The sequence below is a fragment of the Chelonoidis abingdonii genome, chromosome 3, assembly GCF_003597395.2.
Source record: "Chelonoidis abingdonii isolate Lonesome George chromosome 3, CheloAbing_2.0, whole genome shotgun sequence".
Taxonomy (NCBI): Eukaryota; Metazoa; Chordata; order Testudines; family Testudinidae; genus Chelonoidis; species Chelonoidis abingdonii.
Genome location: NC_133771.1, coordinates 8,721,189 through 8,746,363, shown reverse-complemented (window position 1 = coordinate 8,746,363; position 25,175 = coordinate 8,721,189). Strand labels below are relative to the sequence as shown.

Sequence of the window (25,175 nt, the reverse complement as noted above, 5' to 3'; positions counted from 1 at the left end):
TGGGCCAATTTTATTTCATTTTCTTTAATGATCTTGGCACAAAAAGTGGAGTTTGCTAATAAAATCTGTGGCTGACACAAAATTGGGAGGTACTGCCACTAAGCAAGAGCTCCATAACCTACAAGAAGATTTGGACAACTTTGAAAACCTGACTAATAGCCATTTTTTCTATAAGCTAGGGACATAGCAGTTAGAAGCAACAAAGGAGGAAAAAAGACTTGGGTGTATAAGCTGCCAAAGTTCCATGAAAGAGGCTAATGCAATCCTAGGATACATCAGACAATGTATTTCTAGTAGAGACAGAGAAGTGTTATTATCATTATACAAGGCACTGGTGAGGCCTCATCTGGAATGCTGTGTGCACTTCTGGTCTCCCATGTTTAAGAAAGATTAGTTCAAACTGGAACAGGTGCAGAGAAGAGCTACTAGGATGCCCAGAGGAATGCTGAAGTTGCCTTATGAGAGGAGACATAATGAGGTTGGCTTGTTTAGACTAACAAAATGAAGGCTGAGGGAAAGCTATGATTGCTCTCTATAAATACATCAAAACAAACACCAGGGAGGAAGAGGCATTATTTAAGTTAAGGGCCAATGTTGGCAAAAGAACAAATGGATATGAACTGGCGATCAATAACGTTAAGCTTGAAATTAGACAAAAGTTTCTAACTATCAGAGGTGTGAAGTTCTGGAAAAGCCTTCGAAGGGGAGTGGTCTGGGCAAAAAAACCCTATCTGGCTTTAAGACTAAGCTTGATAAATATATGGACGGGATTGTATGATGAGGTGGTCCATCTGCAACTGCAATTAGCAAATATCTCCAGTGGCCAGAGATGGGGTGCTAGATAGGAAGAGCTCTGAATTACTACAGAGAATTCTTTCCCAGGTGTCTTGCTTGTGGGTCTCTCCCACACGTTCGAGGTTTACCTGATTGTCATATTCGGTGTCGGGAAGGAATTGTCCCCCACATCAGATTGGCAGAGACATTGGGAAATTTTCACCTTCCTCTGCAGCATGGGGAATGGGTCTCTTGCTGGTTTAAACTAGAGTAAGTGGGGGATTATCTGTAACTTGAAGTCTTTAGATCAAGATTTGAGGACTTCAGTAACTCAGCCAGGGGCTATGGGCCTACTACAAGAGTGGGTGGGCGAGGTTCTGTGGTTTGTGATGTGCAGAAGGTCAGACTAGAGGATCACAATGGCCTCTTCTGGCCTTAGAGACTATGAGCAATGCTCACTACCCCTCTTAGTCCAGTGGGAAAGTGTCTCTTTACTAATAAATTCCCCTTTAAACCTTTTTCCCTTAAGTGGAACAAATTACCTGTAAGATTTTCTGACCAGTTGAGTCCAGTCCAGGGAATAGCACAGAGCCCTTTTCACATCTAAGGATTGTAAGTGGGATTCCCCTGAGTGATTATGGGGTCTGGAGAAGAAAACAGGGAGGGATATAGTCTCAGATTTTGATGTGTAGCAGTATATCTTAGGTATAAAGCTGGAACAAGGTCTCATAATGACTTGTCTTTATGGCCTGTCCACCCTATGCCGTGGTATGGCCTGTCCATCATATGCATAAAGCACTGAGCTCACTAACCCTCCTACTGGAGGTAATAGCTATTAAAAATGCTGTTTGGGTATACAGGTATTTTAAGCTTGAGCGTGGAGTTCACAGGGTAGACCCATGAACGTTGATAAAATTAGGTTCAAGTCCCAGGCTAGGGAAGGTCTTCTAGTGGTGGGAAAGGCATTCATCGTGCCTCAAGAAACCAGGAAGGTGAGAGGACAAAAAACTTGTCTCTAATAAAATTGTGATAGGCAGAATACAGCAACTAAATTGACCTTTGGAGAAGCTACATTTTTAATCTAGCTCTTGCATTTCTTTACTTTTCACACAACACAAACTATATCCACTTGAGTCTGTATCACTTCTAAGTAAATTGTTACCACTTCTGCATGGTAACAGTACTCAAGTTCTGTTAACATAAGGGGCCCATGAAAGTTTATAGACTATCCTACATGCAGCCAGAATGATCCTCCCTTGTCCTTGAGAAAGGAAGATGAATTTGTGAGTTTCTATTTAGATGAAGATGACACAACACTACTATCAGTATTATATTAGCTCTGTCCTCTCAGGTTTTCTTTAGGACTCTGGATATCAAGGGAATGGAGAGACACCACACCTTTTTCCATAACTGGTGTTCTTTGAGATGTGCTGCTTATGTCCATCCAACTTAGGTGTGTGCGCTCACCCCATGCACCAGTCCCGGAAGCTTTCCCTCAACAGTATCCATAGGGGACCGGCTCTGGAGCCCCCTGGAGAGCCGCGCACATGCTGTGGTATATAGGCTGTGTGACAAAGTTCCTCCTCTACCTTGGTGGGTTCTGTGCTTATTGGCAGATTTGCTCACCTCAGTGATCCTTCCCACAGTCTGGATCAACTTCTCCTGTGTCTGATCAGGAGTTGGGAGGTTTGAGGGGAACCCAGGCTCGCCCTCTACTCCAGGTTCCAGCCCAGGGCCCTGTGGATTGCAGCTGTCTATAGTGCCTCCTGTAACAGCTGCATGACAACTACAACTCTCTGGGCTACTTCCCCATGGTTTCCTCCAAACACCTTCTTTATCCTCACCACAGAACTTTCCTGCTGGTATCTGATAATGCTTGTACTCCTTAGTTCTCCAGCAGCACACCCTCTCAGTCTCAGCTCCTCATGCTTCTTGCTCCCAGCTCCTCACACGCACTTCCTCTTCTCTGGCTCCTCCTCGCCTGATTGGAGTGAGCTCCTTTTTAAACCCAGGTGCCCTGATTAGCCTGCCTTGATTGGCTGCAGGTGATCTAATCAGCCTGTCTGCCTTAATTGGTTCTAGCAGGTTCCTGATTACTCTAGTGCAGCCCCTGCTCTGGTCACTCAGGGAACAGAAAACTACTCATCCAGTGACCAGTATATTTGCCCTCTACCAGACTTCTGTACCCCACTGGTCTAGGTCTGTCACAGGTGCCATTGGTTCCCCCAACCTCATTTCCTTCTTGCCGGAAACTCTGACAGTGGGGAAGGAGGGCGGGTTGTGGAATGGACATGAGCAACACATCTCGAAGAACACGAGTTACAGAAAAAGGTAACTGTCTTTTCTTCTTTGAGTGCTTACTCATGTCCATTCAACTTAGGTGACTCCCAAGCAGTACCCCTTGGAGGTGGGTAGAAGTTCACAGATATGTATATTGCAACACAGCTCCACTGAACACAGCATCATCTCTGACCTGCTGAGTGACAGCACAGTGAGCAGTGAATGTGTTCACTGAGGACCACGTCACGGCTCAACAGATGTCCTGGATTGGGAAGTGTGCCAGGAAGGCAGCCGAAGATGCCTGTGCTCCAGTTGAGTGGGCTCTGATGATTGGCAGCGGATGGACTCTTGCCAACTCATAGCACATGCAAATGCAAGAGATGATCCACTTAGAAATCCTCTGCGTGGACACTGGAAGGCCTTTCATTCTATTAGCTGTAGAGATGAAAAGCTGAGTTGACTTACAGAAGGGCTTTGTCCGATCTAGGTAGAAAGCCAGGACCCTTCTTACGTCCAACGCATGAAGGCGCCTCTCTTCACTAATCTCATGGGGCTTAGGGCAGAAGACCAGAAGCAAGACGTTCTGGCTCACATGGAAAGCGGACACCACCGTGGGAAGGAAGGCCAGATGGGGCCAGAGCTGGACCTTGTCCTTTTAGATGACTGCGTACAACAGCTCTGAGGTCAGGGCTCGCAGCTCAGAGACTTGGCTCGCCAATGTCACCGCTACCATGAAAGCTATCTTCCACGATAGGTGAGACAGGGAGCATGAGGCCAAAGGTTCAAAGGGCGGGCTCATGAGCCTGGACAGAACCAAGTTGAAATCCCACTGAGGGACTGGGGACCGAATTTGGAAAAAGTCTCTCAAGACTGCTGAGGAACCTGACTGTTATATCATGGGAGAACACCATCTGCCCCTGGGTTGGCAGATGAAAGGCGGAAATGGCTGCCAGATGCACCCTGATAGAGGAGTGTGTCATGCCCTGGCTCCTCAAATGAAGCAGGTAGTCTAAGATGGACTTCACTGAATAATGTGAAGGGGAGATGCCCCGCTCGGCCGCCCAGGAGAACCTCATCCACTTTGCCAGGTAAGTCTGTCTAGTTGAGGGATTCTACTCTCAAAGAGGACCTTCTGGGCCCCTTCTGAACAGGCCCATTCCTCAGGGTTCACCCACGCAACATCCACACCATGAGGTGGAGGTACGTGAACTTGGGATGCAAGAGTCGACTGTGATCCTGTGATAGCAGGTCTGGTCGGTTCGGCAGGGACCACAGAGGGATCGCTGCCAGGCTCGACAGCATCCTGAACCAGTGCTGGCAAGACCACGCTGGGGCCATCATGATAACCTGAGCCTTGTCTCTCTTGATTTTCGCTAGGACCTTGCTGATGAGTGGAATCAGAGGGAATGTGTGCATCAGGTTTCCTGCTCAAGGCAGGAGGAAAGCATCAGAGAGGGAGCCCTTGCCCAGACCCTGTCTGCAGCAAAACCTGTGGCACCTCCTGTTCTGCCTTGTTCCATCTACCTCCAGGTGGAGCACCCAATTGGAGTAAGAGAAGTCCCCACTTAGGTGATCTGCTAGCATGTTCTTGGCACCTGGAAGGTGACACACTTCTGGATGAATTCCATGGAATCTCAGAGACAGAGTGCCTCTTAGAGGGCCAAGGATCGTGCTCCCCCTTGTCTGTTGATGTAGAACACTGAAGCTATGTTGTCGGTCAAGACTTTGACCACTCTGCCCGACAAGTGAGGTAGGAAGATCGCCAAGCCCTGCGAACTGCCCTGAGCTCTGACATTTACATGTAGTGTCATTTCCTCTGGGGACTACATGCCCTGGGTCTGGAGAGTGCCAAGGTGCGTCCCCCAGCCGAGGTCCGAGGCATCCGAAACCAAGTCAACTGAGTGATGAGTGCTGACAAAGGGAACTCCTTCCAGGACTTTCCTGGGATCAGTCCACTATCACAGCAAGGTAAGTACTGTCGCAGGGATGTCAACGACCTTTTCAAGGTGGTCCCTTGACGTGCAGTAGACCATTGCCAGCCATTGCTACAGGGGTCGCATCCGGAGCCTGGCATGGCATACCACATATGTGCATGCTGCCATGTGACCTAGGAGGTACAGGCAAACCCTCGCCATGGTCAGGGGAAACAGACTTCCGCGATGAGGTCTGTCAGTACCATGAATCTCTCCAGTGGCAGGAATGCTCTGGTGCAGGTCAAGTCGAGCACCGCCCCAAAGAACTCTATCCTCTGTACTGGAACTAACATGGATTTTGTCATTTACCAACAGGCCAGGCAACAGCAAGTGGCTAATAGCATTGCAACATCCCTTTGGACCTTGGACCTGGAGCTGCCTCTGACTAGCTAGTCATTAAGGTTTGAGTAGATCTGGACACCCCAACATCTGAGGTAAACAGCCACCACCAACACGCACTTGGTAAATACCTGTGGTGCTGTCACCAGGCCAAACAGGAGGACCGCAAACTGATAGTGGTTGGGATCTACCGTAACCCAGAGGAAGCGTCTGTGTCCCTTGAAGATGGCAATGTGAAAGTATGAATCCTTCAGACTGAGGGCAGTGTACCAGTCTCCCAGATCCAGGGAGGGGATGATGGAAGCCAGGGAGACCATGCAGAATTTCAGCTTCATTAGGAAGAGGTTCACTTCTTGCAGGTCCAGGATAGATCGCAGACTGCCCTTGGCCTTTGGGATTAAAAGTAACGGGAATAGAACCCCTTATTTCAATACTCTGGAGGAATGACCTCCTCCGCACCTAACTGCAATAACCCCTCTATCTCCTGCACTAGGAGACTCTCATGAGAGGGGTCCCTGAAGAGGGACGGGGAGGGGAGGTGCAATGGAGGAGTAGAAAGCAACAGCAGGGTGTAGCCCCACGCCACTGTACTGAGGACCATAGGTCCGATGTTATAGATGCCCACGGAGGGAGCAAAGGAGAAAGGCGGTTGGCAAAAATAGGGGAAGAAGGATCCTGAGAACAGTCCAGTAGGTCGTCCTCAAGCATACCCTCAAAATGGGCACTTGACCCCCTCCTTGTTGCAGGCCGAGCTTGACTGAGAAGCCTGTGAAGGCTGTTAGCTAGGACACCACTTGTAACCTCTGGATTTCTTATGAGGAGACTCCTGGCGAGGGTGGCTCCCCCTGACCCTGAGGCTGCTGTGGCTTGAACTGCTTGTGGGCAGGGCCGGGAACATACAGGTCCAACATTTTAATGGTCATGTGGGAATCCTTTAGGTCATGGAGCTGATTGTCCATCTGTTCTGCAAACAGGGCCTGCCCATCGAAGGGAAGGTCTTGCATCGACTGCTGAGCCTCGGTGGACAAGCCAGAGAGGAGCAGTCAGGATGCGCAGCACGTGATCACCCATAACTCCTTCCTAGATACCTCAGGGAGGGAGACCTTGAACTTGGCAATGGCTTGCCACATGTTAAAATCATAGCATCCCGGAGGGCTTGATGGTTGGCCACCCTCAACTGGAGAGTAGAGGAGGAATAAACCTTACGCCCAAACAAGTGTATTCCGTTGGAGTCTTTATTCTTAAGGGTAGCCCCAGGTTGACCCTCTCGCTCCATGTGGTTAACTGCCTCTAGCAATAGGGAGTTGGGAGCAGGGTGGGTGTACAGGTATTAGTGGCCTTTGGATGGCACAAAATACTTGTGCTCAGCCCTCTTGGAGCTGGGGGAGCAGGGAGGAGGGAGTTTGCCACAGAACATTGGTGATCTTTGAGACCTCTTCATGAAGGGGGCAGAGCCACCCTAGCCGATGCTGTGGAGCAGAGGACATAGAGGAGAGAGTCTGAGGAGTTCCTGGTGCGCTTTAGCATCATCCGGAGGAACAGGGGAGGGGACCCCATTATAGCCTCGTCTGGTGACGAGGAGGAGGGTGCCGGTGCTGTAGGGTCCTCCTCAACCATTGGTGAGCCAGTGGCTTTCTCTCCTACTCCCTCTTGGACCTGCGGGGTCCTTGCGCCCAAGGCTTTGTGCACTGAAGAAGGAGAGAGAGGCAGCTGGTCTTTCCGAGGCTCCGGACACCAAGCGGGTGGCCAGGGTGAACCCCCATGGCTACCTCGGTGCTGGCCACTGTGCCTGAGGCCATGGGGCCAGTTTCAATGCCAACAATGTAGCCGGTACTGTTGGTACCGGAGCTTGTCCCGTCATCAGGGAATCTTGCTCTGAACCAGGGCTGGATCTTGAGCAGTCACTCTCAAGCGACCAGGACAGAGCAGAACAGTGGCTCTGCCCCGACCAATGACAGTAACTCCGCCGGGAGTCCAATCTGGAACAGGGTCTTGGGGACTGGTGCCACTCGATGGATCTGTGATGGCCTGGAGCTGGTGATCTACATCTCACACTTGACAAATGGTACCGGGATGAGGAGCGGGACCGGGAGTCGGAACGAGCCCAGTGACGAGAAGTCACACGGTGAGGCCCTCCTAGGGGATCAGTGACGGACAGAGGAATGGTAGCATCAATCCCTCAAGGGGTTTCTGGAGTGGTACCGTGGCCTCGGAGATACTGGGTGCCAGGATTGTATTCCTGCCAGGGAGCACATGGCTCCAGAGGTCTGCGCCCGGTCGCGGGAGAGCTGTGCCTCGAGCCTCTCTGCCCATGCCCAAAGTCCAGGGACTAAATGGGGCTGCGCTGAATCTGCCTTTCACCATCAGAGGTGTCGCAGTTACAGAAGGGTGAGCACTGGCAGGATTTCCCCCGCAAAAGGGAACGGTGCGGCTGGGGGGTGGACTGTGGCGGTTTTAAACGAGGGTTTACCCCATGACTGGGGAACTGCAGGAGCAGGTGTAGACAGCACCGGAAGGGACATGATCAGAACATGAGGGGAAAGCAGTGGACATGTTATTCCTTGATTTTGGCAAGGTTTTGATACGGTCTCCCACAGTATTCTTGCCAGCAAGTTAAAGAAGAATGGGCTGGATGAATGGACTACAAGGTGGATAGAAAGCTGGCTAGATCATCGGGCTCAATAGGCAGTGATCAATGGCTCCATGTCTAGTTGACAGCCAGTATCAAGCAGAGTGCCCCAAGGGTCGGTCCTGGGGCTGCTTTTGTTGAATATCTTCATTAATGACCTGAAGGATGGTGTGGACTGCACCCTCAGCAAGTTTGCAGATGACACTAAACTGGGAGGAGTGGTAGATACGCTGGAGGGTAGGGATAGAATACAGAGGGACCTAGACAAATTAGAGGATTGGGCCAAAAGAAATCTGATGAGGTTCAACAAGGACAAGTGAAAAGTCTTGCACTTAGGGCAGAAGAATCCCATGCACTGCTACAGACTAGGGACCGAGTGGTTAGGCAGCAGTTCTGCAGTAAAGGACCTAGGGGTTACAGTGGATGAGAAGCTGGATATGAGTCAACAGTGTGCCCTTGTTGCCAAGAAGGTTAATGGTATTTTGAGCTGTATAAGTAGGAGCACTGCCAGCAGATCAAGGGACACAATCATTCCCCTCTATTCAGCATTGGTGAGGCCTCACCTGGAGTACTGTGTCCAGTTTTGGGCCCCACACTACAAGAAGGATGTGGAAAAATTGGAAAGAGTCCAGCAGAGGTCAACAAAAATGATAAGGGGCTGGAGCACATGACTTATGAGGAGAGGCTGTGGGAACTGGGATTGTTTAGTCTGCAGAAGAGAAGAATGAGGGAGGATTTGACAGCTGCTTTCACCTACCTGAAAGGGGGTTCCAAAGAGGATGGATCTAGACTGTTCTCAGTGGTACCAGATGACATAACAAGGAGTAATGGTCTCAAGTTGCAGTGGGGGAAGTTTAGCTTGGATATTAGAAAAAAAATTTCACTAGGAAGGTGATGAAGCACTGGAATGGATTACCTAGGGAGGTGGCGGAATCTCCTTCATTAGAAGTTTAATGCCCGGCTTGGCAAAGCCCTGGTTGGGATGATGTAGTAGGGAATTTGTCCTGCTTTGAGCAGGGGGTTGGACTAGATGACCTCCTGAGGTCCCTTACAACCCTGATATTCTATGATTCCTGTGCCGCATGCAGGGCCTCCAGCATGGACGGTACCTGGAGCTGACAAAGGCATCTGTCACTATCCAGGGTGGCTGGCGGGGAGCATGCTGGGCTACCTCACTCAACCAGAGCTTGGGCCTGAAATCCCAATGGGGGTGAAGAGTTGCCTGGCACGAGACCTTGCTTGCACCCAGTCTTATCCTTTTCCTTGCAGGAGGCTGGAGATCGGCCTTGCACCGTCTTTTTGGGCTTCTTGGTTGGAGCCACAGATGAGGACTGGTGCCACCCAGTGGATGGTCCCGGTGGGGCACTGCATACCAAGGTCACAGTGCTCGGGACCGAGTTGGAGTGTTGCTTCAGTGCCAGGGTGAGGGCTGACTCCATAAGGAGCGCTCTTAAGTGACTATCGCGTTCCTTCTTAGTCCCTGGCTTGAAGGACTTGCAAATTTTGCACTTTTCACTCATGTGCCCTTCGCCCAAGCAACACATACAGCTGCTGTGTGGATCAGTAATGGGCATGGGCCTCTTGCAGCGATCACAGGGCATAAAGCCTGGGGACCGGAGCATGTCTTGTCCTCAGGCAAAGTCCCATTTTGGGACCTACAAAGTCTCTAACTATAGCTAAGGGATTTACTAACACTAACCGAAAACTATATGCACTATAATACAAGAATTATTGAGTTCACACGAATGAGATAGCAACAGCGCTGGCTGAAGCAGCAACAGTTCCAGCACCATCACTGGTGGCAAGAAGGAACTGGGGAAGGGACGGGGATAGCCGGTGGCACCCTATATACCGCAGCATATGCACACCATTCTTGGGGGCACCGGAACCAGTCCCTATGGATACTGCTGAGGGAAAAATATTCCGGCATCGGTGCATGTAGTGAGCACACACACCTAAGTTGAATGAATATGAGCAAACACTCAAAAAAGAACTGCATCATCTGCAAATTGGATCCCTGAAACTTATCTTTAGGCATCTCCTTTCTGAGAGAAAAGCCCTGGCTTGAGTGGAGTGTAGGACCATACCCATAAAGGTGATCTTTGCATGGGTTATGAAGGAGGACTTCTACCCATTGATCAGCAGCTAGAGGGACTGCACGAGGTCACACGTGTACTAAATTGCAGAGGAGAGACCCTGTTGAGAGCTGGCCCTTAGGAGTCAATTGTCAAGATAAGGATAAATGAATACGTTCTCGTATCTGAGATGTGCTACGACTACTGGGAGGTATTTTATAAAGACCCTTGGTGCAGTGAGCAGACCAAATGGGAAGATATAAAATTGGACAGCTCACCTGTCAACCAATGAGAAGTCAATGGGCTTACTCATAAAATAAGGCACTATTGCTGTGTGAGTAAAGGTATCAGAATCTGTCCCTTAGGCAGAAAGGAAGGAAGAAAAGAGTCCACTGAGAAAGCTATGTAAATAAAGTAGATAAAACTTTCACCACAAGTATTTGAGTGCACTGGAGGTGTAGGGTCATAAATCACCTTCAGAATTTTGTATAAAGCACTGAACTATGTCACAGGGCCTATCATATGCAAATAACTGCTACTCTGTATTTATACAAGATACTTAAAACAAAGGATAAAATATACTGTCTGTCAAACTAAGGCAAAATACTTGCAATACCTACTTTTTTGGTCCTACACTTCACCAAAAATCCAACTGCTTTTTGTTGGTTATGATGGTTAGAAAATGGCTATAACAGTCCAGATTGTGAAACCCTAAGGAGTGTTGTTGAAATCAAGAAGTTTGGCATGTATTCCCTCCATACATTTTAGTGTTTTTTCTTTTAGACATGATATCTTACCAAATAAAACCATCTGTGTTCCCTCTGGGAAAGGTTCCACTGTTCTGTTTCCGTTGACATGGTGTTTAGCTAGAAGACAAGAAGAAAAGAAAAGTATAGTAAACTATCAATTGCTATGGAAACACAAATACTCTTTTCAAAATGGCTCTAGGAAAGCCTGAAATTTGACTGGTGAATAGCTATGGCACAGCTATATGTTAAGTTTTGATTACTCATCTGTATGTACAAAATATATCAATTTCTCTCTCAATACTGGCTGTTATCCCATAAAAACACTTGTATAACTCTAGTGATGTCTGAATTTAGGTAAGAAGGGCCTGTTTTTCCAGAGATTCTTAACCCCCATGGACAAACTGGAGTTCCACTTTGGTTGTATAGTTAGGACAACTTATCCATTTCTAAAGTGACACAGAGTGAGCATTATATAAACATGAATAATCATCACCACAGTCACAAGTGAAGCATTCTTAAAAGTGGAATTCTGACCTGTACAGAGGAAGCAGGAAAAATGTAATCCTGTATTGTTACTGCTGGATTAAAAGCCTTTTGACATGACCAAACATGAATTTTGACCTTTTCCCACACTGCCAATCAGTAAGCTAAATTAAAAATTCATGCATCATAGTCTGTCACATTAATTCAATAAAAATCACTTCAAGAATAGGCAAAGGTGTATAGTTCATTCTGTTTCTGCATTACAGATTACCCATACCTTATACTGTTTTAAGATTATTAAATTATTGCTATCATTAGAGACTACACAATGGATCAGATGCGACTACTACTTCAGTTTATTAAAGCTTAACCTGGGAGGGAGAAGGCCGGGGGCAAAAAGGGGAAAACAGCAAGTCTGGTTTTCACTGGCTCCATTGACTGTACAATTCAAAATTGATAGTAGTTTCACCCAAGCACTGATGTGCAATTGTTTCCTATCCTCAAATGCCTGCCACCCAATTATCTTCCACCTTCAAGCATGTCTCTGAAACTGAAACACTTTTCACACAAAGTGTGTTTAGTCTCCACTGTAATCAAATTCCAACTCTTCTTCCACTCAGTTCCTAGAAGAATTGATGCACTAGACTGAATTCAACAAAACTGCACCACTTCTTTTACTGAAGCTGAAAAGTTGCTCCACTTGAGTTTTAATCAAAAAGACAACTTAATTTAGATTTTCCCCACTATATGACTGCCTGATTTATGTTCAATTTCCAGTCGCTCTCTTGACAGCACAACAGCGATTCTGCGGATCTGATATTCTGTGGAAGCAGAGAGACATATGTCATCGGCTACAGTTTTAGGGCTCCACAAGTGTATTGGAAGAGAGAGAGGATATAGGGAGTCCTTCCTCTGCCCCACTGAATCTGCACAGGTGTCAGGCATAACACGAGGTTTGTGACACTGGAGTATGTAATGTGCATGTGGAGGAGGCAGGAGCTAACATTCTGGCACTGCTAATTCACGGAGGGGAATATTTATGCAAGACAAGAGCAGAGTCCTCTCTCCACTACCTGAGTGCGCCAGGCTGGCTTTGCTGGGCTGAAAATAGTTCCAAAACATATTCTGTAGTATATCTAGTGCCTACCCTCAATACACTTCCCCTTATGCTGGAGGCAATCTACTAATTTGGATCCATATAGTTACTGTGGGATGAAAGAGACTCCATGCTAAAGCTGAATGAAATATCTGAGCTTTAAAGCAAAATGCAAGATCCGATCCCAGAATATTCCTCAGGCTCTTCATTGACATCAGCATTTACAGTTGTCTGATCATATACATTTGAGAGAGTTCATCCTCAGAGCTACACAACGGGATCAAAGAGCATGAACCCAAGATAAGATGGCTGCTGTAGGTCTCTGTTCTGTAATCGCTTTCCAGAGTGAGGTCCCACAGGACCTCATCATATTGATTATTAGGCTTTACAAATAGTATAACACTTACTGTGAGCAAACTGGTTGAACTGGGGTATTGTATTGTTTTAGGAATGCTCTAAAATGAATGTTTTCTATTAGCAGTCAGGTGTATATTGCAAAAGTAATCCCAGCCTGGGTCAAACATTTACAGATAGATACTTAGGGAGGAAGGTCAGGATGATCTGCAACTGGAGTGAGGGAAATTATAAAGTGAATTGTAGGAAGACTGAAAGCCCTGGGCTATGGGGGCAGAGAGATGGTTACATATTGGAAGGGGGTGAAAGGGTTAGTTCCAAGTTAGGGTAATCTAGCTAGTGGCTTACAATAAATAAGACCAACGGGAGAGGGGTAGGGGGACCAGATGTCTCGATTTTGTAGGGACAGTCCCGATATTTGGGACTTCATCTCATATAGGCGCCTATTATCCCCGACCCCCATCCCGATTTTTCACACTTGCTGTCTGGTCACTCTAGGGAGGGGTACGAGAAAAATTGGATTTATCATAGGAAAATAGTTTCAACCTTAATAATGGAGCACCTGTGTGTCTCTCCATAATAACTGTGCACTAGTTCAGGTTAAATCCACAGGTATGCCAGAATAGCACTCAGTGCCTCTGTGGAAATGTCACGTATATCCAGTTGCAAGATCAGGACCCTCAACTGTAAGCTTTTTGGAGCAGGAAGCTGGCATGCTTTGTCTGTAAAGCTCCCTGCACGCCTATAGTACTAGATAAATAAGACATACTTTGTGATAATCAATAGGTTGCAAGATGTTGATTATAAAGTTTTTTTAAAAAATACTTTTGTTAAAAGATACCTGGGTGAACTCAATTCACTTCATTTATTTTTAAGCTAATTTACTGCGCTGCTATTATATACAAGCCCAGAGAAAAATTAGTGCTCCATTAAATTTAAAAAAAAAAATCCATTAAGTTATATTCCTGATAAAGGCATTGCCACAAAATTAACAGCATTTACTGGACCTATTAATTTAACAGAATATGTTCTCTACTGAGTCAAGATTAAAGTCTGTATTTTTTTCTTAAAACGTTAAAAATTAAAAACTGTTTACTGTGGTAAACACTTCACTTGCAGCCAAGAATTCTTTTGGTACTACTTCTGATCACATGAAAGTTAAACCAAGAGCAAAATTCACAGTGCAGAGGGCATTATGCATCACCTAAGAATGCAAAATTTAATTTAATGGATCTCCAGGCTAAGATTTTCAAAAGTGACTAATGCTGTTGGGGACCTCTCTTTGAGGGCCCCACTGGAGATGCCTTAGACAAACCTGATTTTCAGAAAGTGCTGAGCACCCACTGTGTGGTGCCTCAGTAGTGCCAACCCCAAACAATCATGACTCTGGTTTAAAACCACGAAAGCATTTTGAGTTTTTTTTATATCCCTTCTAGTGTTTGAGCCATTAGGGTACACTCAGGCCATGTTTTCAAGCTTCTCAGCAACCATGTGGGCTAGAAACTTACTACTATTTTAAATGAAAACTGAGATTCTCACTGATCCAAATGAATCCAGTAGCTGGAGCTTTTTAAAATAAACAACAGCTATTAAGATTTACAATGTGTTGATGCTGCTTACGTAAAACAGAGGCAAAGAGGGATGCGTGCATAGGTTTTGTGCTGGTCCTGTGCAAATGGATGAGGAGCGAGGGAGGCTGCTTGATTTAATAAAGCTTCCTGACCTGCGGCTGGTATATTCTTTTATTTGAGTTTATTTAAGTTCCAAATGTAATACGAGGGTCTGATTTTGTATATTTCTGAAGGGAGAGGGGGAGAAGAAAAGGAAAACAATGCAACAAGAAAGTGTTAGATTCATTGCTTCTGTGATGGCTGACAAAGTTTACGAAAAGAGAGAATTAGCAGCATCCTGGAAACTGATGTAGCAACAAAAGTAACCTGTGAACTGCCTTGTGAGAAAGTGAGGCATCCACAAAAAAAGCTCCTCGTGGCATGATTAGTAACCCACTGTGAGACACACAGGCAATCAGGCCTGATCATCCCCTACTGCTATTTCATATAACACTTCTTACTGCTGTGCACCATCAATATACAGTACATAATTGAAGACCAGTGATTTTCTTCTGAGTCTTGTAAAAAAGGTCTTCAATCTTAACTTCCAATGAAAGACTACAACCTTTAGGAAAAATGCTAGTTTGTCAGTGTAACGAGTGTAATGTTCTCATTTAGTGTCTACTGACTAACGTGTCTGAAAATGTCAGCAAAGAGAAGGAGGCCCAAGTCAGAGGAGAAAACTAAGCAGCAAAAAAACAGAAAAAGGACATCAGTGCCTTTGGATAAAATTTCAGCACCAATCACACATCAAAACTCAGTGCCAAAGAAATGAAAAGAGTCTCACTTGTCATTACTTTCTAATTAGATCATTCCTTCCTAAACTATTCATTCGTCTATATTTCAGTAGCAAACAAGCTACATGCTTCTTTATCTTTTCTGTTACTTGTACTCTACACATATAATCATACTGAACACAGACTGCATGATGGGTTGAATTAAATGGTAGTAACAGATATATTGTACAAGTTTCCACATATCCATTTGTCACATTTTCCTGAAACCAACACTCTGTAAATACATGTTATTCAGTTCAGTTTATTTACAGACTGTAGGAGAAGAAGAGCTGCCAATATTACAGGAGGCTTCAAACACTTTAGAGCTCTGCTTCCGTAAGCTCTCTCTTAGGCTTAGAAACCACGAACAAGATTTTCTAAAATGGGTGCCTACACTTAGACATCTGAGCAAATGACCTGATTTCCGAAGTTCTGATCACGCAGCAGCTTCTATTCACTTCAATGAGTGTGCAGTTGCTCAGCACTTCTGAAAACCAGGCCACTTATTTATGTACCTACGTGTGGATTTGGAAGCTTAACTTTAGGCACCCATTTCTAAAAATCATGATTTCAACAGCTTCCAACCCACCATCAACTTTAGCCTGGACCAATCTATATGGGAGGTCCACTTCCTAGACACCACGGTGCACATAAGTGATGGTCACGTTAACACCTCCCTATACCGAAAACCCACCAACCACTATGCCTACCTTCATGCCTCCAGCTTCCATCTCAGACACAACACACGATCAATCATCCACAGCCAAGCACCGAGGTACAACCGCATCTGCTCCAACCCCTCAGACAGAGAACAACACCTACAAAATCTTCACCAAGCATTCTCAAAACTACGATACCCGCACGAGGAAATAAGGAAACAGATCAACAGAGCCAGTCATGTACCCAGAAGCCTCTTACTGCAAGATGAACCCAAGAAGGAAACCAACAGGACTCCACTGGCCATCACATACAGTCCCCAGCTAAAACCTCTCCAACACATCATCAGGGATCTACAATCCATCCTGGACAATGATCCCTCAAGTTTCACAGGCCTTGGGAGGCAGGCCAGTCCTCGCCCACAGACAACCCACCAATCTGAAGCATATTCTCACTAGTAACTACACACCGCACCATAGTAACACTAACTCAGGAATCAATCCATGCAACAAACCTCGATGTCAACTCTGCCCACATATCTACACCAGCGACACCATCACAGGACCTAACCAATGTAATATACGCCATCATATGCCAGCAATGCCCCTCTGCTATGTACAGAGGCCAAACTGGACAGTCACTACGGAAAAGGATAAATGGACACAAATCAGATATTAGGAATGGCAATATACAAAAACCTGTAGGAGAACACTTCAATCTCTCTGGACACACAATAGCAGATTTAAAGCAAAAAAGCTTCAGGGCCAGACTTCAAAGAGAAACTGTTGAGCTTCAGTTCATCTGCAAATTTGACACCATCAGGTCAGGATTAAACAAAGACTGTGAATGGCTAGCCAACTACAAAAGCAGTTTCTCCTCCCTTAGTGTTCACACCTCAGCTGCTAGAAGAGGGCCTCATCCTCCCTGATTGAAAAATACATCTGGGGAATGGTCCTGCTTTGAGCAGGGGGTTGGACTAGATGATCTTCTGAGGTCCCTTCCAACCCTGACATTCTATGATAACTCTATGAACTAACCTCGTTATCTCTAGCCTGATTTTTGCTTGCATATTTATACCTGCCTTTGGAAATTTCCACTATACGCATCCGACGAAGTGGATATTCACCCATGAAAGCTCATGCTCCAATATGCTTGTTAATATATAAGGTGCCACAGGACTCTTTGCTGCTTTTACAGATCCAGATTAACACAGCTACCCCTCTGATACTTGCAATATCTTAGCTACCATCTTATAATAACTTGGTAAATGCTGACTTTTTAAATGGTAACTGCTATACATTAAACAATACAAATCCTTTAGTAATTATAACACTTGTATCCAGTGGCAGATTAGCCACTGGGCAAACAGAGCCTGTGTCCAAGGGCCCCAGTCATTTGGGAGGCCCCAGAAAAATGGGCGACCCCGCACCCCGACCCACTTCTCCCGCCCAGTGCTCCTACCAGGGAGCGGTATCAGGGCACAGGGGCAAATTCTCACTCCCCAACCCCGGTTCCCCACAGGAGCACGGGGGAGTAGGAAGGTGCAGGAAAAAGGGGTGGAGAGGAGCCCCCACTTGCTCTGACCTAGGGCTTTGAGCAGGAGATTGGACTAGATAACTTCCTGAGGTCTCTTCCAACCCTAATCTTCTATGATTCTATTAAAACAGTGGTCCCCAACGCGGTGCCCATGGGCGCCATGGCACCCGCGGGGCCATCTTAATGCTCCCGTGTCCTGGACCCCGGGAGAGCACCCGCCGAAATGCCGCAGCGGCATTTTGGCGGGGATGCTTCTCGATGACGATGCTTGTCGCCAACAAGTGATGTCATCGAGAGGCGTTGCCCCCGAATTTCAGCGGAGACGCCTCTCGATGACACCACTCGTTGACAGCAAGCAGCATTATCGAAAGGCTTCGCCGCCAAAATTCGGCGGCAGTTCGGCGGGTGCTCCACCGCCGCAGTGGTCCTTCGTCCAGCGCCCGCCAGACGAAAAGGTTGGGGACCACTATATTAAAAGATTAATCAGCTCCGCTCATATCATACTACACCTGATGTGAGATAGCAATAAAATGTATAGTCAGAAAAAGTTGCCAATGCCAAAGCAAGTGTGTTTCTAGTTATGTGTAGTAGGGGAAAGTAGGATTTAAAGGGTTGCTTAGCCAGTTGACTTTTTTTTTTGAGAGAGAGAGAGAGAGCATGCGCATGCATGAGAAGGGAGAAAATATTTCACACACACAAGACCTCCTTGGAAAGAGAAAGTCATCTGTAAAGGTTAAATTGTCTGTGCAGAGCCTGGGATTGAATGTGCACTGCGGTCTCCTGTGAGATTGGGTTTTGCCTATAAGCACAAGATAAACACCTTTTCACTAGATGAGGGAACAGATTTGTGAAACAAAAGATAAGGAGAGATACAAAAACCTATTGTGATTTTCATGACTTATGATCTGGTGACAACAGGACTGATATTTGACTGGACTTTGCTTTCTTGATTTATTTTCTTTAATTGGGAGACGGTTCAGTGGACTTTACTTTGTAAGTCTCATGGGCTTGGCTGATTTTGCCTACAAAAGTATAATAAAATAAGAAGTCATTTGAGTTAGCCTGACAGTTAGTGATTATAGGCCCATGTCTATAATAGGGCTTCTAAGAAACAGTAGGAATGTTCTTAGATACCGACCACCCTCCTCTACCATTATCCTGAAGATATTTCCTTAACAGACCTTGCATTCCCTGCTTTGATATCTGGTTGCATGCCATAAGAAGGTTATGTATGTATTGAATACATGGCATAATCTGACATACGGATTATATAAAAGGTACAACATGGACATGATTTTAAGAGAGTCTGAGTTACAGGCACTATTCTTCTTCATGGCCAAAAGTGATCTCTGCTCTCCACAAGACAAAGACATGATCCCTGCGCCAAATAATTTGTAAGTGTTAAAACTGAGTGTGAAAAACATAAGAGAAAGAATGGGTGAGGAACGGAATGTTTACAACAAGATAGTCCCAGCATTGCCATTAATTCTGGTACCCCGCATGTTCTTCTAATTTACTGGGTCGAGAGGGTTTGTTAAAGAAAATTAATACTTAAAAACAAAAAATGCATTTAAAGTGCAGGACTTTTACAGAATGGTTTGCATGAAAGCTTCACTCTGATTGACAAAGAGGGTCCAAACACAAGTAATTATCTCCCGACCAGAGCACTACACAGACTCTATGTCACATTGCGGCAGCACACCCTCTGTGTCCTGGTGCTACAGTTTCTCCACATCGGTTTCCCTCTTAGTCTTACCACTACTACTGCAATAGGCCTGCCTTCCCTCATGGAGGCCCTGCCAAGTAGAAGTCTTTAACCTAGAGAACATAAACAAATTGGTTTTATGCCCCTCCCTGGCTCCCTCTCTGCCTCACTCAGTCATACAGTGCTGACTCTCTGGACTTTCTCCCCAGAGGCCCAGCTCCTACCCAAGCCGCTGACTCTTAAGGATTCTTCCCTAGAGTCATCCCTCCAGTCTGGTTCTCCCCAGGCTGGATCCCTATTCACAGTCCACTTCTAGGCCATCTGCCTGCAGGCTGGTCTTTTCATCAACCTGCCACAGAAGCCTCTATCTCCCCTACCATCCATTCTCTGCAGGCCAATCATAGCAGACAGCGTCCCTCTCACAGCTCTCTTCCCCAGCTGAGCTCTTCTCACCCTTTACGGAATCTCACCCAATTCCTCCCTGGCTGGGTCTGACAATTGGCTGGGGATTAGGTGGCTTGATTCAATCAGGCTCAGCTGTGGGGACAGCAGTAGCTGATCCACCACAGGCAAGGCTGAACCTGACTGCCCTCAAAAGGCAAGTCAGTCTCTGAAACAGCCAAGGATTTTATTAGCTCATCTCTAGGACTAGAGACATTTAAGAGACATATTAAAACATTCTAAACTTAAAACAAACACAACATGACAAAAGGATTTAAGTAAACACACTACAAAGTCTGTCAGGTGTTTTTAAATGTCTTTAAGCTGTGATCATGGTCTGTGATGGGCAGTGCTCATTGGCAGCATCACCTTGTGGTTAAGATGGTAGGTCTCTACTCGCCCCACCTCCAATGTCTGTCACTGGCCACTAACACGTCCTGTGGCCATCTGCCTTTTGGTGGGTGTTGACTTACCACTCCACTCGGGTCACCAACTAGCCTCATCCCCCTTGGAGTAAGGAAAATATTCGGCCTCACACCCTCACAACTGGGGAGACGACCTTCAGTCCATGTATTGACCCTTGCTGGTGTCCAGACCCAGTCAGGGAGTTTTCACAGTCTTTACCCTCCCCTTGCTTCCCCAAGGGGGAGTATGGAAGTCAGGGATTTGTGCTCTTCATAACAAGGGTGGCTTGTAAGAGAAGGGGATCTCCCAATCCATTGGGCTCCAGCCCAGTTCCCCGTAAGAGGCAAAAACACCTGGCACTCAGGAGTGTCTTAACACTGCCTCTCTGAGCCACTTCCTGCCATCTACCTCCCCACCAAAGTCTTACAGTTTGACACAGAGTGATGAAGAGGAGAATAATTGAATCTTCAGTCTCTCTAGGTGCATCAGGCAGGCTTTTCCTCCAGGGGAAAGGCTTCTGCAGTACTGTTTTTCAGGAGTTTCTAAGGTAGGGCCCTGCTCTGTCAGCCCCTTTTCTGAGCTGTCTGGCTTCTTTTAGGCTCCACCTTCAACTGGAACATGTTCTGCAGGTGAGGTTATCTGAAGTCAGAGTTGTTCCTTAACTCCTTCAGTTCCAGTGTGGAGTTTATATACTCCATAACATGGACAGATAACGTACTGCAAGCAATGGCACTTACTGTGTAAAAATGTCATTGTCTTACTTGGCAGATCTGCTCATTGTGTGTACTCGGAGTCAGAGTGGATAATTTTAACGACAAAAATACATTTTATAACAGTTTACATCCTTAATCCCTGCAAAGCCAGCACAGCTGCTGGATCCTGTTCCAGCTCTGCAGCACCAGAATTATTAATTAAGGACCAGAGCATCATGTCTGCATGGAGAGGACGGCGGGGGGGGGGGGGGGGAGAGTGTCACCTCAGGTGTATTTTCCCCCTTCCCGAGACCTTGTGAGAAGCAGCTCTGTGGGTCTATGGGTGACAAGAAGAAAAGCCAGGAGGCAGCATGGTTGAAGGGATAGGTATTGAGTTAGTGCTGCCTGAGACAGCCACTCATCATTGCCCTCTGTTGTTGAGCCACTCCTGCCTCACCCATGTTGGGAGTTCCAAAAAGACCATCTGATGAGAGTTGCTGAAAGCATGACCCTGGCCAAGGCATGCTATCATGGGGCAGACAGGACCACAAGAAGCAGAGAGACCATCTGGTGGTATAGAGCCTCTGTGCAGATGATTCTAGCCTCCATGGAGCTGCAAGAGCTGCACAAGTATGTTTTATGGCAGAATTTGGCCCACAAAATCTTTATTGCTGGTGATAAAGCAGAAGTCACAAAGAGCTTAGCTTGATTTTCACACTCAGACTGGATTTATAGGGCTGGCAGTTAGAAAAAAAACTAACAAAACATTATTTACTTGTAAAGGGAGCAAATCTGATGTAGAGTCAGAGAAATAAACACAGAATCACATGATGCCATGTTTAGAATCACTTTTTCTATCAAAAATGTGTGTTCTGCTTGGTTTCTCACCATGGCTGCTTTTGTCTCCACTAATCATGTTTGACAGCGGGATGGAAGAGATGACCTAAGGGGTCTCTTTCATCTCTCATTCCTGAAGTTCTACCATTCTCCTTCCTGTGGTACACCATATTTGTTGACTCATTACCAAAGAAAAATTCAGCTCAGGTATCTAATGGCAGTTCGTTTCCTACAACTTTTTTCTAGTATTATGTTATTTTACTCACAGTAGGAGTCTTAACTGCTTTCAGACTACCATGATAAAATATCATGAAAAACATTTAGATTAAAACTTTTGTTTAAAAACAACTTCTTTTATTAACACTGGTCACAATAAAGGACATGATGGTAGTTGAAAACAGTTTTTGAAATTTGTTTTGGAGTTGATGTACCACAATGTGACACACCACATTCCATTTCATCCATTACATCAAATAACATTACTGTATACAACCTGATTGATGCTACAAAATATGAAGCATTTCAGCACAATATGTCAGTTCATAATCCAAAAACATGTGGACTCCTCAAAAAGCCAAGTTTGTTTTGAAACAAAAGCACTAGATAATTACACAAGAATTGGGTTGTGTATTTGTTACTGGGAACATTACAGATAGAATAAAGAGAATGTGAAGACTGTATTTTAAAATTAAAAAACATTACATTTGTAGAAGGGGCAGTGCACAAGTACAGCCTTATAATTAATAATATCATTATCTGATTGTTTCTCAATATTTATTTGGTTCCTTCCCATCTCAATTCTCATTTTCTCACTATAAGTTTTTTTCTTTACCATTATATCTTTGAGCAGTTACATTGGCCTCTTCCTGTTCCTTGCAGTTTTCTTTTTTGGTGGGAATTATATTCAATTTGACCTTACTTATATTGTTTTGTAGATGCTTTAGTCTTCTACCATGCCTGTAGATTTTACTACTACTTCTTATTCAATCCTGCTCACTAGATTACTTAATTTCTCAAAAGTATGCTCTCTTGCTGAGCATCCTCAACTCATCTTTTCCTCCATCCGACTACTTAAGTAAAGACTATCTTCCATTTTGCATAGAACCCTCTCCCTTAAATGATTTAGAAAGATTTAAATGATGACTACCCCGTCATCATTCAAATCCCTCCAAGACCTATTTCCTCTGAGAGCGTTTCAAGAAATTTGACAACTAAAGGAAAGCTCCAGGGGCAGTCAGGTATGTATTTATTTGTTTTAAAAAATATTAGTATATATAATGAATATAAAAATGCACATTTTGTCTGCATTCATACAACCCACCTTTCCTGCGTTGCCTGTCTTCTTAGGCCCATTCCTGTAAAAAGTTACTCGTGCTTAACGTTAAGCACGTGAGCAGCTCTGCTGAAGTCAAGCTATAAACCATGAACAAGTGTTTGTAGGATCAGAGCCCCAGACTGAAAACTCTTCAGAGCAAGGATTGCATCTCCCTATGTATCTGTACCGACCCCTACCACAATGAGGCCATTATCTTGAATGATGACTCTGCCCCTCCCATAACAAATAAATAATAATAAAAGATAAGGTAAAAATGATACCATAGGACAAACTTAGCCTACCTACAGCAGCTGCTAGGTTATCCTGCCTAATGCCAGATTTAGTCGCTGTGCCTTAGTCACAGAGTTCCAGCTGACATGCTGCTTACATGAGGTGGGCGCTTCAGAAGGATACAGTGTTGCAAAGTCATGTGATACGATTGTGAGTCTTGGTGTTTCTCCAGGGGTGCTGGAACAATTTTTATAGTAGGGGTGCTGGGAGACATTGAACCAAACTGTAAACCCTGTATATAATGGAAACCACTTCAAGGAAGGTGGTGCGGCAGCACCCCCAGTTCTAGCACCTATGTCCAGCTCTTGAAGTCGTGCCCACATGCTCAGGGTCTAACTGATCGCCATATTTGGGATCAGGAAGGAATTTTTCCAGGGTCAGATTGGTCAAGACCTGAGAGGGTTTTCACCTTTCTCTGCACCATGGAGCATGGGTCTCTTGCAGGTTTAAACTAGTGTAAATGGTGAATTCTCTGAAACTTGAAGTCTTTAATCCATCATTTGAGGACTTCAGTATCTCACCCAGAGGTTAGGGGTCTATTACAGAAGTGGATGGGTAAGGTTCTGTGGCCTGCAATGTGCAGGAGGTCAGACTAGAAATATGATCACAATGGTCCCTTCTGACCTTAAAGTCTATGAGTCCAATTATGTAAGAACATCAGCTTTCATTTTAAAAAGTTAGTTTCTAACCCTCACGGTTGCAAAAAAAAAGCTGGGAAACATGAACGCCAAAGACTCACAAAACAGAAAGCAAATAAAAAGAACACAAAATGTATTATTGCCATCTTCAATGCAGACCTACGTCCTCACATCCATACTACGTGTAATCTTCCAGATTCTTTCTACATAACATTTCTGAGCCATGACCTGTGCTATCCATTCACACAGCTAAAACTCTCATCCAGGTTCCCCTCATCTCACAACTCGATTACCAGCATCTTTTTCTCTGGCCTTCACAAATGTAATCTTGCCCTGCTCATATCCACTCAGAATGCTGCCGCCAAGATCATTCTTCCATTACTTCGACCATGTCACTCCTGTTTCCAACTCTCCACTGGCTCCCGCTTCTCTATCATATCAAACTGAAGTGCCTTGTCTTCACTTGGAAGACCCTTCATGGCATCTCCTCACTCTACCCATTATCTCTCAGTACTGAAACGTCAACTCCCACCTCCATCACCCACTTGTTATATTTTCAAATGAGCAGAAAGTTGCTATGCTGTCCCTCACGTTTAGGAGGAACGCCTCACAAACATCTCAAAAGCTACTTCATTATCCTCCTTCAAATCTCTGTACAATATGGCCTAATTCAGTGATTCTGAGTCAGGGGTATGTGTACCCCTAGGGCTAAGCAAAGGTTTTTCAGCAGGTACATCAACTCCTCTAGATATTTGCCTCATTTTACAAGAGGCTACATAAAAAGCACTAGCAAAGTCAGTACAAACTAAAATTTCCTAAAGACAATGACTTGTTTATGCTGCTCTATATGCTATATACTGAAATACAAGTACAATATTTATATTCCAATTGAATTATTTTATGATTACATGGTAAAAATGAGAGTCAGCAATTTTTCAGTAAATGTGCTGTGACGCTTTTGTATTTTTTCTGTCTGATTTTGTACAAAGTAGTTTTTAACTAAGGTGAAACTCGGGGGTACGCAAGACAAATCAGACTCCTGAAAGGCGTACAGTAGTCTGGAAAGGTTGAGAACCACAGATGTAATTGTCTCCTTATATTCCCCTGTAAATGAGTCCACTCACTCTTAGCCACCCCCTCATGGCCAGGAGTGGTGCAGCAACTTCTCTCCCAGCGACTTGGCCCTCCACACATTCCAGGGTCACAACTCTCCAAACTATAAGTTCCAAAAATGTCTTAACAGAAACAAAATCCTTCCTCACCTCAGTGGGGTTATTCTTAGCCTGTAGCTCTCTTGCTGGGCTCAATGACTCTGTGTAGGTTTGTATGCCCCTTTCCTTGGGGCTGGTACAGGAACCCACTCACCCCCTCTACTCTGAACTCTGGGCCAAGGCCCTGTACTAAACAGCTAGATCTGCTCCTTTACTTGCACTGCAGTTGCTCCTGGGCCACTTCCTACCCAGCCTCTTAAGTTCTCCTCTGGTTCTCTCCATCTTTTCCCTGCTTAATCAGGCTCTCTC

The 25,175-nt window shown here is 45.4% G+C and overlaps 1 protein-coding gene across 6 annotated transcripts in view; it reads right to left on the bottom strand.

Moving 5' to 3' along the window:
* Positions 1-25,175, bottom strand: part of MSRA (methionine sulfoxide reductase A) — a 512,726-nt gene that overhangs the window by 298,239 nt on the left and 189,312 nt on the right. For all 6 annotated transcript variants that reach the window (XM_075063595.1, XM_075063596.1, XM_075063593.1 and 3 more), the window contains exon 2: positions 10,868-10,936. In XM_075063595.1, the coding sequence (XP_074919696.1) occupies positions 10,868-10,936 (69 nt within the window). The remainder of the gene's footprint in view (positions 1-10,867; positions 10,937-25,175) is intronic.